Source organism: Grampus griseus (genome assembly GCF_964374135.1).
Source record: "Grampus griseus genome assembly, chromosome: 2".
In the NCBI taxonomy this organism is placed as follows: Eukaryota; Metazoa; Chordata; class Mammalia; order Artiodactyla; family Delphinidae; genus Grampus; species Grampus griseus.
The window spans coordinates 22,185,424-22,203,916 of record NC_139018.1 but is presented as its reverse complement, the minus strand read 5'-3'; the positions used below and the strand labels follow the sequence as shown (position 1 = coordinate 22,203,916).

Below are 18,493 nucleotides of genomic sequence, written 5' to 3'. Positions count from 1 at the left end.
AAGGGGGGAAAAGCAGCATTATGTATGCTGTCTAATTTGGCATATACTTTGAAGTCAAAACAATCAGATACACCTATCACTGTGAACGTTACAACATATTATGTTGTTTATAGTCACAATAATACACAAAAGAAACTGAAGTTAGGCCCAGTGAATTCAAGGAAAGGAAAGGAAGAATACTCAGTGCCTATAATGTACCAAGTACTTAATCTATATTAAGAACATAGCAAATACTTGAAGATAAGGATTACTGGATGAATTAAAGAAGTAACAAGAACATAAATGTTTAGCAAGTGTCTAAAACAGCGTGACTACTTCAATAAATGTTAGTTATAATAAGGCATATATAATTATGTTCATTTTTCAGATGATTAAATTCAAGTTCAGAAAGATTTAATAACTTGCCCAAAATCACTGAAATGGTTTCTAGTGGAAAAAAATCAGGATTCAATTTTAAGTCTGACTCCAAAGTTTACATTTTTCCACTAGCCTCAAAGCAAAATTCTGTAAAAATTATTCTCCTGTCTAGTAGTTTCATGAGAAACTTGGCAATAAAATTTTAAACATAAGACTCTAAGAACCTAATTCCTAAGATCTGAAATATATTTACAAAAAAAGTTCTTAACAGAATTCAGTTGTTCCATTGTAATTTCTTACCCATACATTCTCACTACTTAGCACTGAAGTTGTTAAAAGATGGAACAGTTCTCACCTTTAGGACAATTAGCAGAACTCAGCCAGAGAGAAAGGGATGGGTACCTTCAGCTCTGGGATATTACAAGTGGCTTGTGCCTGGCTCCAAACAATTAACATTAAGCTTCTAGGCTGTCACTATGTATATCTAACAACTGAAATCCATTGAAAAGAAGAAAAAACCTGGACTTCGTTATTTAACATTCAAATTCTTCCAAAGTTCATATACGCCAGATGGTAACGTCCTGTTACTCCCAAAGGGAAATTTTAATCAGAGTACTTAATTAGAAGAAAAATTACCATTAATGCAAGTCTCTAAGCTCTAATTTGATTTTACTATATTTTAACCGCTCTTTACCTTAAAAATGTACTTAATGAATCTGCTGATTTGAATCAAAAGAACTGTATCTTTCTTTTATACCAAATATTAACTACTTTAGCCTCATCAGCTGCAGTCCAAATTTCCACTGCAGAAGGTATTAACTTTTTATGTTGAACATTCTTTCTTGAGGGCATTCCATTTTTACGGCATTAACATAAAAACAGACCTGTTCTCTCATGAATAGGAACACACAGCTCTAGATATGTTCTAAACATTAAGCTAATCAGTTGCACTATTTAACATAGGAGTATATGTTCCAAATATTCCCAGTAAACTTTCATATAAAACCAACCCAACAGGTCCTCTTTGGACCAAATGTTCTCAGACCTCCCAAGAAATTTACAGCATGAGAAATAACGCAGGATGACACTTACTTAAGGTCATGAAGTTCATTAAGACCAAAGATCCTAAGTCATACTATCCAACTTAATATGGCTGATTGGTTGGGCTGGCTACAAGAAAGGCTTGTAAAAAAAAAATCAGTGGTTGTTACTTAGGAAGAAGGGGGAAACCAGTGCTGGTGTAGGCAACCTGCAGAATCCACCACACTGCCTTAAGTGGCAGCTAGAACAGCCAACTTTGGCAAGCCTTCAATGCCAATCCTAGCTCAGCATCAGATTTCTTCCCATTCTGTTTCTGTAGTTGTTCCATCTAACTCTCATTCTGGACACTGCACCAGCTGTAACATTAATGACTTGTGTGACAATGGGCTTTGGTTTTTCAATCAGTTAAGATAATCTCCAGAATCTAGTTTATAAATGTCAATTATATAACCCTTCAAACTTTGAATCCAAAATCCCAATTTTCAGAAAAATTAAATTCATATCATCATTAAAATGTGAGCAAGCACAACTCAATGATGTGAATGAATCCTGATGCTGGGTTTTGGGATAATATCCTATCCTTGGCTCTGTCACTGACTAACTGTGAGACTGTGGGCAAGCTAGTACCCATTCTGTGCCTTAGTATTTTTATCTTGTAAATGAGGATAATAATAGTATCTACCTAATAGGACTGTTGAGAGAATTAAATGAGTTACCACACAAAAAACAAAAAGGTACCTGTAAACTAAGCTTATGAAGATATTCCCAAAGAGAATATGAAAAGGTAGATGCTACTTCTCTATGAAACACCACACACCCCATTGCTGATCCTCTAACACTGCTCAACTCCTCACAGAGAGAGGCCTTCACATATTATAAGCAAATAAATAAATTTAGAGTTGGAATAAAGATTCAAGAAAACAACAGTGAAATTATGTACATTTCAAGAAAAGGTAGTCAAAAAAGTGACTCATCATGACTCCTGACCCTTACAAAACCAAAAGGAATAATTCTCACAATTCTCTTGTTAGGGCAGATCGTCTCAGGAGGAAAGCATTGCACTGAATATTTACATAGCTCCTCACTCACTGGCGAATTATGTTCACAAAACTGAACCTCCATAAAATAAATATGTAAGTTCATACACAGTTGACCCTTGAACATGGGTTTGAACTGCACTGTTCACCTGCGGATTTTTTTCAGTAGTAAATACCACAGTACTACGTGATCCAAGGTTCGTTGAATCCATGAACACAGAATCACAGATACAGAGGAACTGCAGAGAGGGAGGAACCTCAGATACCAAGGGCCAACTATAAGTTATACACAAATTTTCAACTGTGTGGAAGGCCAGAGCTCCAAATCCCATGTTGTTCAAAGGTAAACTGTGTATCACTTGTATCCATTTCCTGAGGTTTAGCATTAGTATCATTTATAAAATCTAAGTTAAAAATAAAAGTTCTTGAGATACCCTCAACCACCAGAGAGCAGACAGCAGAAGCAAGAAGAACTACAATCCTGCAGCCTGTGGAACAAAAACCACATTCACAGAAAGATAGACAAGATTAAAATGAAGAGGGCTACGTAACAGATGAAGGAACAAGATAAAACCCCAGAAAAACAACTAAATGAAGTGGAGATACGCAACCTTACAGAAAAAGAATTCAGAATAATGATAGTGAAGATGATCCAGGACTTCAGAAAAAGAATGGAGGCAAAGATCGAGAAGATGCAAAAAATGTTTAACAAAGACCTAGAAAAATTAAAGAACAAACAGAGATGAATGATACAATAACTGAAATGAAAACTACACTAGAAGGAATCAATAGCAGAATAACTGAGGCAGAAGAACGGATAAGTGACCTGGAAGACAGAATGGTGGAATTCACTACTGCAGAACAGAATAAAGAAAAAAGAATGAAAAGAAATGAAGACAGCCTAAGAGACCTCTGGGACAACATTAAACACAACAATATTTGCATCATAGGGGTCCCAGAAGGAGGAGAGAGAGAGAGAGGACCAGAGAAAATATTTGCAGAGATTATAGTCAAAAACCTCCATAACATGGGAAAGGAAATAGCCACCCAAGTCCAGGAAGCACAGAGAGTCCCATACAGGATAAACCCAAGGAGAAACATGCCGAGACACATAGTAATCAAATTGGCAAAAATTAAAAACAAAGAAAAATTATTGAAAGCAACAAGGGAAAAACAACAAATAACATACAAGGGAACTCCCATAAGGTTAACAGCTAACTTCTCAGCAGAAACTCTACAAGCCAGAAGGGAGTGGCAAGATATACTTAAAGTGATGAAAGGGAAGAACCTACAACCAAGATTACTCTACCCGGCAAGGATCTCATTCAGATTCGATAGAGAAGTCAAAAGCTTTACAGACAAGCAAAAGCTAAGAGAATTCAGCACCACCAAACCAGCTCTAGAACAAATGTTAAAGGAACTTCTCTAAGTGGGTAACACAAGAGAAGAAAAGGACCTATAAAAACAAACCCAAAACAATTAAGAAAATGGTCACAGAACTTACATATCGATAATTATCTTAAACATGAATGGAGTAAATGCTCCAACCAAAAGACACAGGCTACACAACAAGACCCATATATATGCTGTCTACAAGAGACCCACTTCAAATCTAGGGACACATACAGGGGATGGAAAAAGATATTCCATGCAAATGGAAATCAAAAGAAAGCTGGAGTAAGAATACTCATATCAGATAAAATAGACTTTAAGATAAAGAATGTTACAAGAGACAAGGAAGGACACTACATAATGATCAAGGGATCAATCCAAGAAGAAGATATAACAATTATAAATATATATGCACCCAACATAGGAGCACCTCAATACATAAGGCAACTTCTAACAGCTTTAAAAGAGGAAATCGACAGTAACACAATAATAGTGGGGGACTTTAACACCTCACTTACACCAATGGACAGATCATCCAAAAGGAAAATAAATAAAGAAACAGAAGCTTGAAATGACACAACAGACAAGATAGATTTAACTGATATTTATAGGACATTCCATTCAAAAACAGCAGATTACACTTTCTTCTCAAGTGCGCACAGAACATTCTCCAGGATAGATCACATCTTGGGTCACAAATCAAGCTTCAATAAATTTAATAAAATTGAACTCATATCAAGCATCTTTTCTGACCACAGCACTATGAGAGTAGAAATCAATTACACAGGAAAAAACATTAAAAACACAAACACATGGAGGCTAAACACTACGTTACTAAATAACCAAGATATCACTAAGAAATCAGAGAGGAAATCAAAAAATACGTAGAGACAAATGACAATGAAAACACGACAATCCAAAACCTATGGGATGCAGCAAAAGCAGTTCTAAGAGGGGAGTTTACACCTATACAAGCTTACCTCAAGAAACAAGAAAAATCTCAAATAAACTATCTAAACTTACACCTAAAGGAACTAGAGAAAGAAGAACAAACGAAACCCAAAGTTAGCAAAAGGTAAGAAATCATAAAGATCAGATCAGAAACAAAGAAAACAATAGCAAAGATCAATAAAACTAAAAGCTGGTTATTTCAGAAGGTAAACAAAGTTGATAAGCCATTAGCCAGACTCATCAAGAAAAAAAGGGAGAAGACTCAAATCAACAGAATTAGAAATGAAAAAGGAGAAGAAACAACTGACACTGCAGAAACACAAAGGATCATCAGAGATTACTACAAGCAACTCTATGCCAATAAAATGGACAACCTGGAAGAAATGGACAAATTCTTAGAAAAGTACAACCTTCTGAGACTGAACCAAGAAGAAACAGAAAATATAAACAGACTAAACAGAAGCACTGAAATTAAGACTGTGATTAAAATCTTCCAACGAACAAAAGCCCAGGACCAGATGGCTTTCACAGGCAAATTCTATCAAACATTTACTGAAGAGCTAACACCTATCCTTCTCAAACTCTTCCAAAATATAGCAGAGGGAGGAAAACTCCCCAACTCATTCTACAAGGCCACCATCACCCTGATACCAAAACCAGACAAAGATACTACAAAATAAGAAAATTACAGACCAATATCACTCATGAATATAGAGGCAAAAATCCTCAAAAAAATATTAGCAAACAGAATCCAACAACATATTAAAAGGATCATACACCATGATCAAGTGGGATTTATCCCAGGGATGCAAGGATTCTTCAATATATGCAAATCAATCAATGTGATACACCATATTAACAAATTGAAGAATAAAAACCATATGATCATCTCAATAGATGCAGGAAAAGCTTTTGACAAAATTCAACACCCATTTATGATAAAAACTCTCCAGAAAGTGGGCATAGACGGAACCTACTTCAACATAATAAAGGCCATATACGACAAACCCACAGCAAACATCATTCTCAATGTTGAAAAACTGAAAGCATTCCCTCTAAGATCAGGAACACGACAAGGCTGTCCACTCTCACCGCTATTATTCAACATAGTTTTGGAAGCGCTAGCCATGGCAATCAGAGAAGAAAAAGAAATAAAAGGAATACAAATTGGAAAAGAAGAAGTAAATCTGTCACTGTTTACAGATGACATGATACTATACATAGAGAATCCTAAAGATGCCACCAGAAAACTACTACAGCTAATCAATGAATTTGGTAAAGTAGCAGGATACAAAATTAATGCACAGAAATCTCTTGCATTCCTACACACTAATGATGAAAAATCTGAAAGTGAAATTAAGGAAACACTCCCATTTACCACTGTAACAAAAAGAATAAAATACCTAGGAATAAACCTTCCTAGGGAGACAAAAGACCTGTATGCAGAAAACTATAAGACACTGATGAAAGAAATTAAAGATGATACCAACAGATGGAGAGATATGCTATGTTCTTGAATTGGAAGAATCAATATTGTGAAAATGACTATATTACCCAAAGCAATCTACAGATTCAATGCAATCCCTATCAAACTACCAATGGCATTTTTTATGGAACTAGAACAAAAAATCTTAAAATTTGTATGGAGACACAAAAGACCCCAAATTGCCAAAGCAGTCTTGAGGGAAAAAACAGAGCTGGAGGAATCAGACTCCCTGACTTCAGACTATACTACAAAGCTACAGTAATCAAGATAATATGGTACTGGCACAAAAACAGAAACATAGATCAATGGAACAAGATAAAAAGCCCAGAGGTAAACCCACGCACCTATGGTCAACTAATCTATGACAAAGGAGGCAAGGATATACAATGGAGAAAAGACAGTCTCTTCAACAAGTGGTGCTGGGAAAACTGGACAGCTACATGTAAAAGAATGAAATTAGAATACTCCCTAACACCATATACAAAAATAAACTCAAAATGGATTCGAGACCTAAATGTAAGTCTGGACACTATAAAACTCTTGGAGGAAAACAGAGGAAGAGCACTCTTTGACATAAATCACAGCAAGATCTTTTTTGATCCACCTCCTAGAGTAATGGAAATAAAAACAAAAATAAACAAATGGGACCTAGTGAAACTTCAAAGCTTTTGCCCAGCAAAGGAAACTATAAACATGACGAAAAGACAACCTTCAGAATGGGAGAAAATATTTGCAAACGAATCAACAAAGGATTAATCTCCAAAATATATAAATAGCTCATGCAGCTCAATATTAAAAAAAACAAGCAACCCAATCCAAAAATGGGCAGAAGACCTAAATAAACAGTTCTCCAAAGAAGACATACAGATGGCCAAGAAGCACATGAAAAGCTGCTCAACATCACTAATTATTAGAGAAATGCAAATCAAAACGACAATTAGGTATCACCTCACACCAGTTAGAATGGGCTTCATCAGAAAATCTACAAACAACAAATGCTGGAGAGGGTGTGGAGAAAAGGGAACCCTCTTGCACTGTTGGTGGGAATGTAAACTGATACAGCCACTATGGAGAACAGTATGGAGGTTCCTTAAAAAACTAAAATAGAATTACCATATGATCCAGCAATCCCACTACTGGGCATATACCCAGAGAAAACCACAATTCAAAAAGACACATGTATCCCAGTGTTCACAGAGGCACTACCTACAATAGCCAGGTCACGGAAGCAACCTAAATGCCCATCGACAGACAAATGGATAAGGAAGATGTGGTACATATATACAATGGAATATTACTCAGCCATAAAAAGGAACGAAATTGGGTCATTTGTTGAGACATGTATGGATCTAGAGACTGTCATACAGAGTGAAGTCAGTCAGAAAGAGAAAAACAAATATCGTATATTAATGCATATATGTGGAACGTAGAAAAATGGTACAGATGAACTGGTTTGCAGGGCAGAAATTGAGACCCAGATGTAGAGACAAACGTATGGACACCAAGGGAGGAAAGCCGCGGGGGTGTGGGGGTGGGGGTGTGATGAACTGGACGATTGGGATTGACATGTATACACTGATGTGTATAAAACTGATGACTAATAAGAACCTGCTGTATAAAAAAATAAATAAAATTCAAAACTTTTTTAAACAAATAAATAAAAATAATAAAAGTTCTTGTCTTCCCTAGAGCAGAATGGCTGATCCCATTTCCTAGGAAATGTCTTATATTTTAAAAGAGAAATGCTAATTTCAATTAGGCAATGGATATTTAACATGGAGAAATTTTTTTAACAGTTGAACACTGATTAAAATGGATTAACGAAAATTCAATATCCATTCATGATAAAAACTCTTACCAAAGTGGGTATAGGGGGAACATATCTCATAATAATGAAAGCTATTTATGACAAACCCACAGCCAACATAATACTCAACAGTGAAAAGCTGAAAGCCTTCCCACTAAAATCTGGAACACGACAAGGATGCCCTCTCACCACTCCTATTCAACATAGTATTGGAAGTCCTAGCCACAGCAGCCAGACAAGAAAAAGAAATAAAAGGTATCCAAATTGGAAGAGAAGAGGTAAAATTGTCATTATAGGCAGATGACATGATACTATATACAGAAAACCCTAAAGACTCAACACAAAAACTACTAGAACTGATAAACGAATTCAGCAAGGTAGCAGGATACAAGGTTAGCATACAGAAATCTGTTGCATTTCTTTGCACTAACAATGAAATATCAGAAAAGGCATGTAAACAAACAGTCCCTGACAATCCCTTTTAAAATTGCATCCTAAAACAAGAAAAAGTACTTAGGAATAAACCTGACCAAAGAGGTTTTGAAAGACTTTTATGCTGAGAACTATAAAACATTGATAAAAGAAACTGAAGATGACTCAAAGAAATGGAAAGATATCTCATGCTCTTAGATTGGAAGAATTAATATAGTTAAAATGGTAATACAGCCCAAAGCAATCTACAGATTTAATGCAAACCCCATCAAAATACCCATGACATTTTTCACAGAACTACAACAAATAATCCTAAAATTTATATGGAACCATAAAAGATGCAGAATTGCCAAAGTATCCTGAGGAAAAAGAACAAAGGTTGAGGCATAACCCTCCCAAACTTCAGACAATACTACAAAAAGCTACAGTAATCCAAACAGCATGGTATTGGCACAAAAACAGACATATAGATCAATGGAACAGGATAGAGAGCTCAGAAATAAACCCACATACCGACGGTCAATTAATCTACAACAAAGGAGGCAAGAATACATGATGGAGAAAAGACAGTCTCTTCAGCAAGTGGTGTTGGGAAAGCTGGAAAGTCGCATGTAAATCAATGAAGTTAGAACACTCCCTCACACCATACACAAAAATAAACTCAAAATGGCTTAAAGACTTAAGACATGACACCATAAAACTCCTAGAAGAGAACATAGGCAAAACATTCTCCAACACAAATCGTAGCAATGTTTTCTTAGGTCAGTCTCCCATGGCAATAGAAATAAAAGCAAAAAGAAACAAATGGGACCTAATCAAATTTATAAGCTTTTGCACAGCAAAGGAAACCATAAACAAAATGAAAAGACAACCTACGGAATGGGAGAAAATATTTGCAAACAATGCGACAAAGGATTAATTTCCAAAATAAACAAACAGCTCATACAACTCAATAACAACAAAAAAAAATCCAATCAAAAAATGGGCAGAAGACCTAAATAGACATTTCTCCAAAGAAGACATACAGACGGTCAATAGCCATATGAAAAGTTGCTCAACATCACTAATTATTAGAGAGATGAAAATCAAAGCTGCAGTATCACCTCACACCAGTCAGAATGGCCATCATTAAAAAGTCTGCAAATAATAAATGCTAATGAGGGTGTGAAGAAAAAGGAACACTCCTACACTGTTGGTGGGAAAGTAAACTGGTGCAGCACTATGGAAAAAGGTATGGATGTTCCTTAAAAAACTAAAAATAGAATTGCCATAAGATCCAGCAATCCCACTCCTGGGCATATCCAGAAAAAACTCTAATTCAAAAAGATGCATGCACCCCAATGTTCATAGCAGCAGTATTTACCATAGTCAAGACATGGAAGCAACCTAAATGTCCATCAGCAGATGAATGGAAAAGAAGATGTGGTATATACATATATACAATGGAATACTACTCAGCCATAAAAAATGAAATAATGCCATTTGCAGCAACATTGGATGAACCTAGAGATTATAATACTAAGTGAAGTAAGTCAGAAAGAGGAAGACAAATATCATATGATATCACTTATATGTGGAAACTAAAATATGATACAAATGAACTTATTTACAAAACAGACTCACAGACATAGAAAACTATGGTTACCAAAGGGGAAAGGGGATAGGTGAGGGATAAATTAGGAATTTGAGATTAGCAGATACAAACTATTATATATAAAGTAGATAAACAAGGTCCTACTCTATAGCACAGGGAACTATATTCAATATCCTATAATAAACCATAATGGAAAAGAATATTAAAATATATATGCATGTGTGTATAACTGAATCACTTTGCTGTACACCAGAAACTAACACATTGTAAATCAACTATACCTCAATAAAATAATAATTACAATAACAATAATTTGAAAATGGATTAGCCTGTTACAGGCTGTTGAAAAAAAATAGCAGGTTCTACATCAAGAGAACTTGCATGAGCTGGAGCACAGTCTCCAAAAGAAAGAAACAAACGAATCACTCTCCAGGGTCCCTCCCTAAACAGAACACACAATAATTAAATTTTTTAAAATAGAGGATAATACTATCATGTACTTAGAGGACTTAAAGAATACAAATAGAAAGATTCAGATAAATCACATGATAGTTGGCACATTACATACACTCATTTTTAGGTATGCCCATTTTACTGCTATATTTCGTAACAGTAAATATTTTAATGCTAAGAAAGCAATTTTCACTGAGCAGCCCACCAGATTCACTTGTTGTGAGAAATACTCTTTCTGATTTGCACATCTTCCCATAGATTACAGCAGGTGCCCCCCCAGGTTATTTACAGGTGATAGGGTGCAAATCATTGCTCTATCGAGGGAGTGTAAATATAAGGCAATGAGTGACATCCCCCTCTGGCATGCTGGGAGCAGAAATCATTGAGAGGCAACTACTTTAATAGAACAAGAATTTGAGGAATCTAAGGGGAAGACTCTAGACCAGACAAGGAACAGCCTAAAGTAAAAGGAAAGAATCTTATTTTCCTGTGTCCTATTTTAAATGAGTGGCTTTGCAGTCTAGGTACTTACAATTCAGATGGGAAAGAAATACCTGTTGAGCTTATCTACTTCCCATGTATAAAACTATTCCCCCAGAGCTCAGCATTATTCAATTCTAGGCCTACCAATTCTAGGAGAACACATTCTGTGTTTTAAAAGCTTACCTGTACAGAAGTTTCACTTAATACATAGTTTTATTTCCCAATTGCTCAATTCAAGGGAAATTTGTCTAATATTCAACCTAACAAAGTAGGTTTTTCTCTGCTACTAGTTAATAATGTTTTTATTTTCTTACTAATAAATTAAAGAGCAAAGAATTAACTCCCATTATTAATAAGGTAGTTAAATCTAAAACATTTCATGAGCTACCCAAATATATAAAGTCTATGGCCCCATCTGCAAATATACCATAAATAATAAAAATTTGGTAGATACAAGAAAGTCCAAGTTTATTTTCTAAATGAAAGTAGTAAAAAAAACCTTATGAGAGAAAATATGTTCCCTGTGCTCAAGCAATTAGCTTCCAATTACAAGCAAATGATGACTATACTTCTGCTTTGTAAAAAGAAAATAACAAATAATCAATTAAACTTGGGGCTTATGTGACAACTCAGTACAGCACAGATATATATAAAACTATCATTATAGCACACATGTAATACTAATCTTATTAGAGTGTATACTCATAATTAGAAACGTGAAGGAATAAATTTCTTTGGTTTTCTAAGAGTTTACAGAAGATGAGTTAGCAAATTCCAAAAGAAGGAAATAAGAGACAGAATTAGCAAAATATTAATTAAAAAATGTTCATTTTATTCATTCATTCCCTGGTGGTCCAGTGGTTAGGACTCCATGCTCTCACTGCCGAGGGCCCAGGGTTCAATCCCTAGTCAGCGAACTAAAATCGCACAAGCCATGTGGCACAGCCAAAATAAAAAAGTAAAGCTTTCAAATTCAATAGAATCTAATCTATATAGACTAGCTGGCAAGCCATCTGACAAGCTAAATTTAAACTATAAAATAATAAAGCAGTTGAAAAGCTAAAGCTATTCACAGTGGTTACGTCCTTTATCTCACATCCATACTCCTCAACAACTAAATTTCCAAAAAGGTGGGTAAGAGTAAATGCAAACATATGTAAACATTCTTACGTGTTCTATAGCCCCCGCCTGTCCATTACTATATTCTCGATACTGTCCAAGCATCTGGTCAACTTGCCGCAGGTTCCGACTAGTGTCCTAAAGAAAGAAAGTGGACTTTATTAATTGCTCCAAACAATGTTTTCCCCAATCAATCTTAGCGGCATATCAAACAGCTAGGTCACCCATTTGCAAAAGGTACAATTTATATAATAATTAAGTTGGGTAATATACTTCATAAATATCAAATAAATCTTATTAACAGCACTGACAGAGAAACTCAAATCCATCTGCAATTTACTTGTGTGAAATCTGAAGCACAAAATTTCAATCCTTATCCAAGGTTCCATAATAAGTTGGCAACAAAACCATAAATTGGAAAAGAATCCTCATCGTCAATTTGTGCACCTCAACTAATTCAGACCCTCTTTATAGAAGAGAAATCCTGAGAAAAATCTAGTCGATTGTGTTCATGACAAGCAAATCATTAGGATCAATGTTATTTCAGTTATTACTTTACCTCAAGGACTCCATTAAGAGAAAAGAAAACAAAATATCCTTTAACTTTTAGCTATAAAATTTGTTTGTAATTACAATAAAAATGCTTTCCACCTAAATATGCTAGGTTTCACCTGAGAGGTAAATGGAGGCATTTCTTTCAAAAATATATACTTACTAATATGTTTCAGTAGTGGGAAAGTACAAGAATTTGTACTGCAAGAATCCAATATTATGTTAATTTAAATAAGTTTAGAAAGAAAAAGGCTCCGGAGTTTTAAATCAAATTATGGTTTCTCCACCAGAAATTAGCCTCTTCTTATCTAAGCATACTAACCCAAAGCAATTGAAAGCCAAAATCCATGTTTATCCAGGCAAAACGGAAGTAAGAGGTAGGAAAAAAAGTCTGAGTTTTCTTTTTGCCCTTCCTCCACCTCTTTTCCAAAGCCCTTTCCTATGGAGGGAATGTAAACTGCTGCCACTCAAACTTCCAAACACTGTCAAAAATTAGCCTCTAAATAAAAATGGCATCTCAGTATCATTCATCCATGAATAATTTACCTACCCAAAATATGAACAACTTCTCTAAAGGCAAATGTCCACAAGAAGGTAAACTATGGTAATAATTCCTATTGGTTTCACTCCCACAGTATTTTATTTGGAAATACTGCCTTATCCCAAAACATTTCCACAACCTATTATATATTTCAAATATCTCTTTACTGACTGTTAGGCAGAATAATGCCCCCAAAGATGTCCAAGTCCTAATCCCTCGAACCTATGTATATGTTTCCTTATATGGCAAAAGGGATTTTGCAGCTATGATTAAGTTAAGGACCTTGAGATGAGGAGATTATCCTGGATTATTGGGTGGACTCAATCACAAGCATCCTTAAAAGTGGAAGAGGGAAGCAGAAGAGTAGTCAGAGTGATATGATGTAAGAAGTACTCAACCCACCCTTCCTGGCTTTGAAGACGAAGGAAGGGGCTACAAAACAAGGAATGTGGGCAGCCTCTAGAAGCTGGAAAAGGAACAGATATTTCCCTAGGACCTCCAAAAAGGAATACAGCCCTACTGACATCCTGCTTTTAGTCTGAAACCAGGGTCAGATTCTGACCTACAGAACTGTAAGAAAATTAATTTCTGGGTTTTTTAGACATTAGTTTTGTGCAAATTTGTTACTGTGGCATAAAAAACTAATACACCGACTGAAACCATTTCTTAGCTCAACCTAGTTAAAATCTATTACATGCAACCATTGCTAAACTAACCTGTAAAGTACTTGTTATAGTGTTGACCTTCTCAGTGACATCCACAGTAGGTCGATTTCGAGTTTCCCTGTGTATTGAACTGGCAGCCCATCGACCCAATCGGTCATGAGAGCGGAAGTGGTCTGAATCGTTGGAGGATTCTGCCATTGAGGTGCAAAAATCCTTAAAAATAAATCCAGGTCAAGGTCAATCAAATGGTAAAGAGCACAGAAATAAGAGATTAATTTAACTATTTACTTTTTGATCTTTTAAAGTATTTATTACATTAGCCCTTTGCCACATCATAATTTCTAACACATAGCTTGAAAACACAAGTCATTTCCACATGTAATTCTCCCTCCTTTGTTTTTTCTGGTTTATGAGCAATTCCTCAGACATTTACAACTCCAAATAATAATAATCACTTAGTTTTGTGCAATGCTCCTAAATTTTATAAGCTCTTTCACATACAGTATCTCACATAACTCTACCAACAACACTGTAAGGTATATGAGACATATAGATTGGTATCTCTACAATGAAGAAGAAAAAAAAACCACAGATATTCTCTAAGGCTAAAACCTGCAGGTCTCAATATTAGTCTGATGTCCATTCTTTTTTCTTTAATTTATTTATTTTGTATTTTTGGCTGCATTGGGTCTTTGTTGCTGTGCACAGGCTTTCTCTAGTTGCAGCCAGCGGGACCTACTCTTTGTTGCGGTGTGCAGGCTTCTCATTGCGGTGGCTTCTCTTGTTGCAGAGCATGGGCTCTAGGTGCACAGGCTTCAGTAGCTGTGGTGCACAGGCTCAGTGGTTGTGGCTCACAGGCTCTAGAGCACAGGCTCAGTAGTTGTGGAGCACAGGCTTAGTTGCTCCGCGGCATATAGGATCTTCCCCGACCATGGCTCGAACCCACGTCCCCTTCATAGGCAGGTGGATTCTTAACCACTGCACTGCCAGGGAAGCCCTAGTCTGATGTCCATTCTACTAAGCTATGAGAACATGTGCATCTTTAAACAAAAATACAACACACAGAGAATGACCTAAAACAAAAGAATTCCATTCACTGTACAGTGAACACTCTCATACACCTTAATTTAAAATATAGTAGAATTGAACAAATGCAGTAGTAGAGGTACAAACTCTACAATAACAAGTGTGTGAGAAGATGGAATCTTCAACATCTCCACCAAAACAGAAAGCCAAACATCCTGAATATAATGTCGTCAGTAGAAAAGTCTCTAAATATGCTTTCCTCCCATCCTTACCTCGATTTTCAATCTAATGCAAAAGAAAATTATTTCATGCAAGACGATCTCAAAAGTTTCAGAATACCTTTTATAGAAATTGAAGAAATGAAATATATTTGTAACAAAGAAGCATCAGAGAAAATTCAATTATCAAAAGTGAAAGTTTGAGTATTCCAATAATTTCATCTTCTGCTTAATAGAAGGTTAACATAATCTTTATTTTAACATTAATTGTTATAATCTTCCTAAAATCTATATGGCCAGTTTTCTGGCCTTTGAAATACAGTATGATGAAACCTCTCTTTAATAATCAAGAATATCTGAAATTTTTGGATCTTTATTCTGAATGCATCTGGGAAGTACATGACCATACATCTAAAGCCAAGATAAAGGGAATTTGCTAAATATGTATAGATTCTCGAGCATTTAATGAAAGTAGTCATGTTTTTAAAATATTAAAATAAAACTAAATAAAAAGATAAGCAAGGAAGCTTGCTGTGAGTTTAGGTTTTTCAAAGTGAAATACAGTCTGTCCTTGTAGCACCAGGAAAAGAGTCAACGGAACATCCAACTTCTTCGAACTGGCTGAGACAGGGCTAGCAAACACCTGTCACACTCGAGCCTCTCCTCTGCCCAGGTCTCTCAACTTCCTTCCTCACCTCTCTTCTCTGGTTCTCGCCCCCTTCCCCTGTCTAGAAGTACAAAGGTACAGTGCCCATGATGTAGCTCTCTATCGTCAAAAAACATGAACAAGAAACAGGCTGAAGCAATTGTTTGGCTATGATTTTGGAGGATCACAACTGTTTAAATCCAAAAGAATAAACTTAAGAAGAAATCTTAAATGTAAAGTTCACCTTTATACTTAGGAAATCACGGGTGTGTGTGTGTGTGTCTTTGCACGCCTGTGTGCACTCATGTGAGCACACCCATAAATCTATGTATGCCACATGACCTAAAATCATTTGCTCTATGTAAATGTACTTTCCAACATTTTCCATTAGTGAAAACAGGAAAAATCAACATTTTCTGAGAGCCTGCTACAATGCGAAGTACTATATAGATGCTCACACAGACAATCCAACTTAATTCTCATAATAACTTATTAAAATGGGCAGTTAACCCCTAATCTATCGAGGATGCTGAGGGGGAGCTGTTAAGTAACAAGTCCAACACCATATAATGATTTTAAGTAGCAGACCAAGGATGCAGACCCAGGATTCAGCCAGGCTTCTCTACCTTCAGTATTCTTTTCATTCTACTTTGCTCTGCTGTCCCCTAAACACTACTTACGAACAATCTTAACAGTTAGTAAAAATCATTACAGGCAGCAGCAGGCCATGGTTTACATGTTGTCTACAGCCTCTTCAACCCCCTCTCATTTCATTTAAGCATAAAAATATCAAAATGAGGGAGGCTGGGAATCAAGTAGCAATATGAAATCTGTATTAGGCACCAGGAAAAAAACTAAGTGACATATCTATGCTGCATATAATAAAGAGCCTTAAAAACAAATCAAATCATTGGCCTCAGAGTAAAGGGGTTTTTATTTCCTGTTCCTTCTACTTCTTGTATAATGGAAAATAATAATTATGCCTGGATCTGTCAAAATTTTGTATCTAAAAGTATAATGAATATCATTTTAATAAGTTAAAATTCTGGAAACTAAATTGGAGTTAGGATACCACGCAGAATAAAAAGGTAACATTGGAAACCAGATGTTAACTATAATGGCTACTGGTGAGAGCAGGAAACAAGATAACCATCTATGAGACAACCTGATTTTTTTGAGTACCAAACTTTTAATAATAATCAGTTATCTACACACAACTTCAATGGATATAAATGGTGTATCAGACTCATCTAATGAGCAGACAGTCTGAGTTTCAATTTGACTACAGTGCTAACTGAAAATTTTATGGTTATTTTTTAAAATTTGAGAAAATATTTAAAATATAAAATAGTAGAGACTAATATAACAAGCATGCATGTATCTACTACCTAGAATGTTATTATTATTCTTTTCTATTTCTGTCTTCTTTATTCTATTTCTATCACCTTATTTCCCTATTATTTTAAAGAATATATTCTTAATATTGTTATTTCCCATTCTGACACGTGTGCTTCTAATATTTTTAATAAAATATTTAGAACACTATAAATAAAGTCTTAGTACCCTCTCACACTACCCTCCACCCAGTACTACTCCTGCCCCACCTCCCCTGGGATAACTACCAGAATGATTTTGTGTTTAACTTTCCACACCACACTTCTATACTTTTACCGCAGGTATATGTACCTTGCAGTCTTTCTTAATGGAAAACACATTATAATCAGTTGATAAATATTAACAAGTAAAGACATGGGATATATGAATTTAAAACAGAAAATCTTAGCAGCATTACACAAAATTAACAACAGCATTAACTAAATTATTTGTAATTGTCACATTAAAAAAGAAAAACCTCTCACCCCTATGAAGGATTACATACTTTTAATAAGAAAAAAATCACACTTTCCAGAATGAATTTCACTATTTCACACAAAAGTCTTCAGCTTTTAATTTCAATTACTTTGAGCAATAAAAGATTTTCAAACTCCTGCATCTGATGGAACTCCTGTAGAAATATCAAGATTTTAAGGTGAGATATATCTGAGAATTTTGCATAGTTTTTTTTAATAGCTTATGAAACATTCACTTTTATAGCATATGAAAGGACTTCAATTACGTGTCATAAGGGTTGAAGGACTTTAAAGACATTAAAGAATCTGTTTATAATAAAAATAGAAATTAGATTAGTATTTTATTGTTGATAAAAACTTAGCACTTTCTAAAACTATTACAGACAATTCAAAAGGTCAAACACGCCTCTCATAGGTAACAGAGAGAGCACCTGACCCTAAATGTCACAAAGCAGAAGGCAGATATGGTGGCAGAGGTCCAATCTTACCAAAAGATGCCAGTCAGCCAACACCTCCACTCCCCAGACATGGAGTTGATGGAGGAAAAGAGAAACAAATGAGAAAGGAGTGGCCACTAGAGTTGGCCCATGAAGATAGTTCCCAAGAGCTCCTTAAGATAACTAAGAAGAGAAGCACAAAACAGTAAGCGCCAATTATACACTCTTCACTGACCATTAAGAATGTACTATTTTATACTACAAGTAAAAAATTAATTTTAAAAAAGTACTGTTTACCCTAATATCAGTGGCATTAATGAAAATAAGATTTTCAGGCCTCTGAAAATCTTCCCCCCAGTGAAATTGTGCCCAAAGTATTAGATTCATTCCATGTTGATAAAAGCAT

The 18,493-nt window shown here is 35.4% G+C and overlaps 1 protein-coding gene across 1 annotated transcript in view; it reads right to left on the bottom strand.

Annotated features, from left to right (window-relative positions):
- CEP128 (centrosomal protein 128) overlaps nt 1-14,123 on the bottom strand; it is a gene marked incomplete at its 3' end in the record, with an annotated part of 415,333 nt that extends 401,210 nt beyond the window's left edge. Inside the window, exons 1-2 of the mRNA XM_082649309.1 lie at nt 13,962-14,123; nt 12,204-12,290 (exon numbers count right to left, since the gene is read on the bottom strand). Coding sequence (XP_082505435.1) covers nt 12,204-12,290; nt 13,962-14,108 — 234 coding nt within the window. The 5' untranslated portion in view covers nt 14,109-14,123. The remainder of the gene's footprint in view (nt 1-12,203; nt 12,291-13,961) is intronic.
- Nucleotides 14,124-18,493: the final 4,370 nt, after the last annotated feature.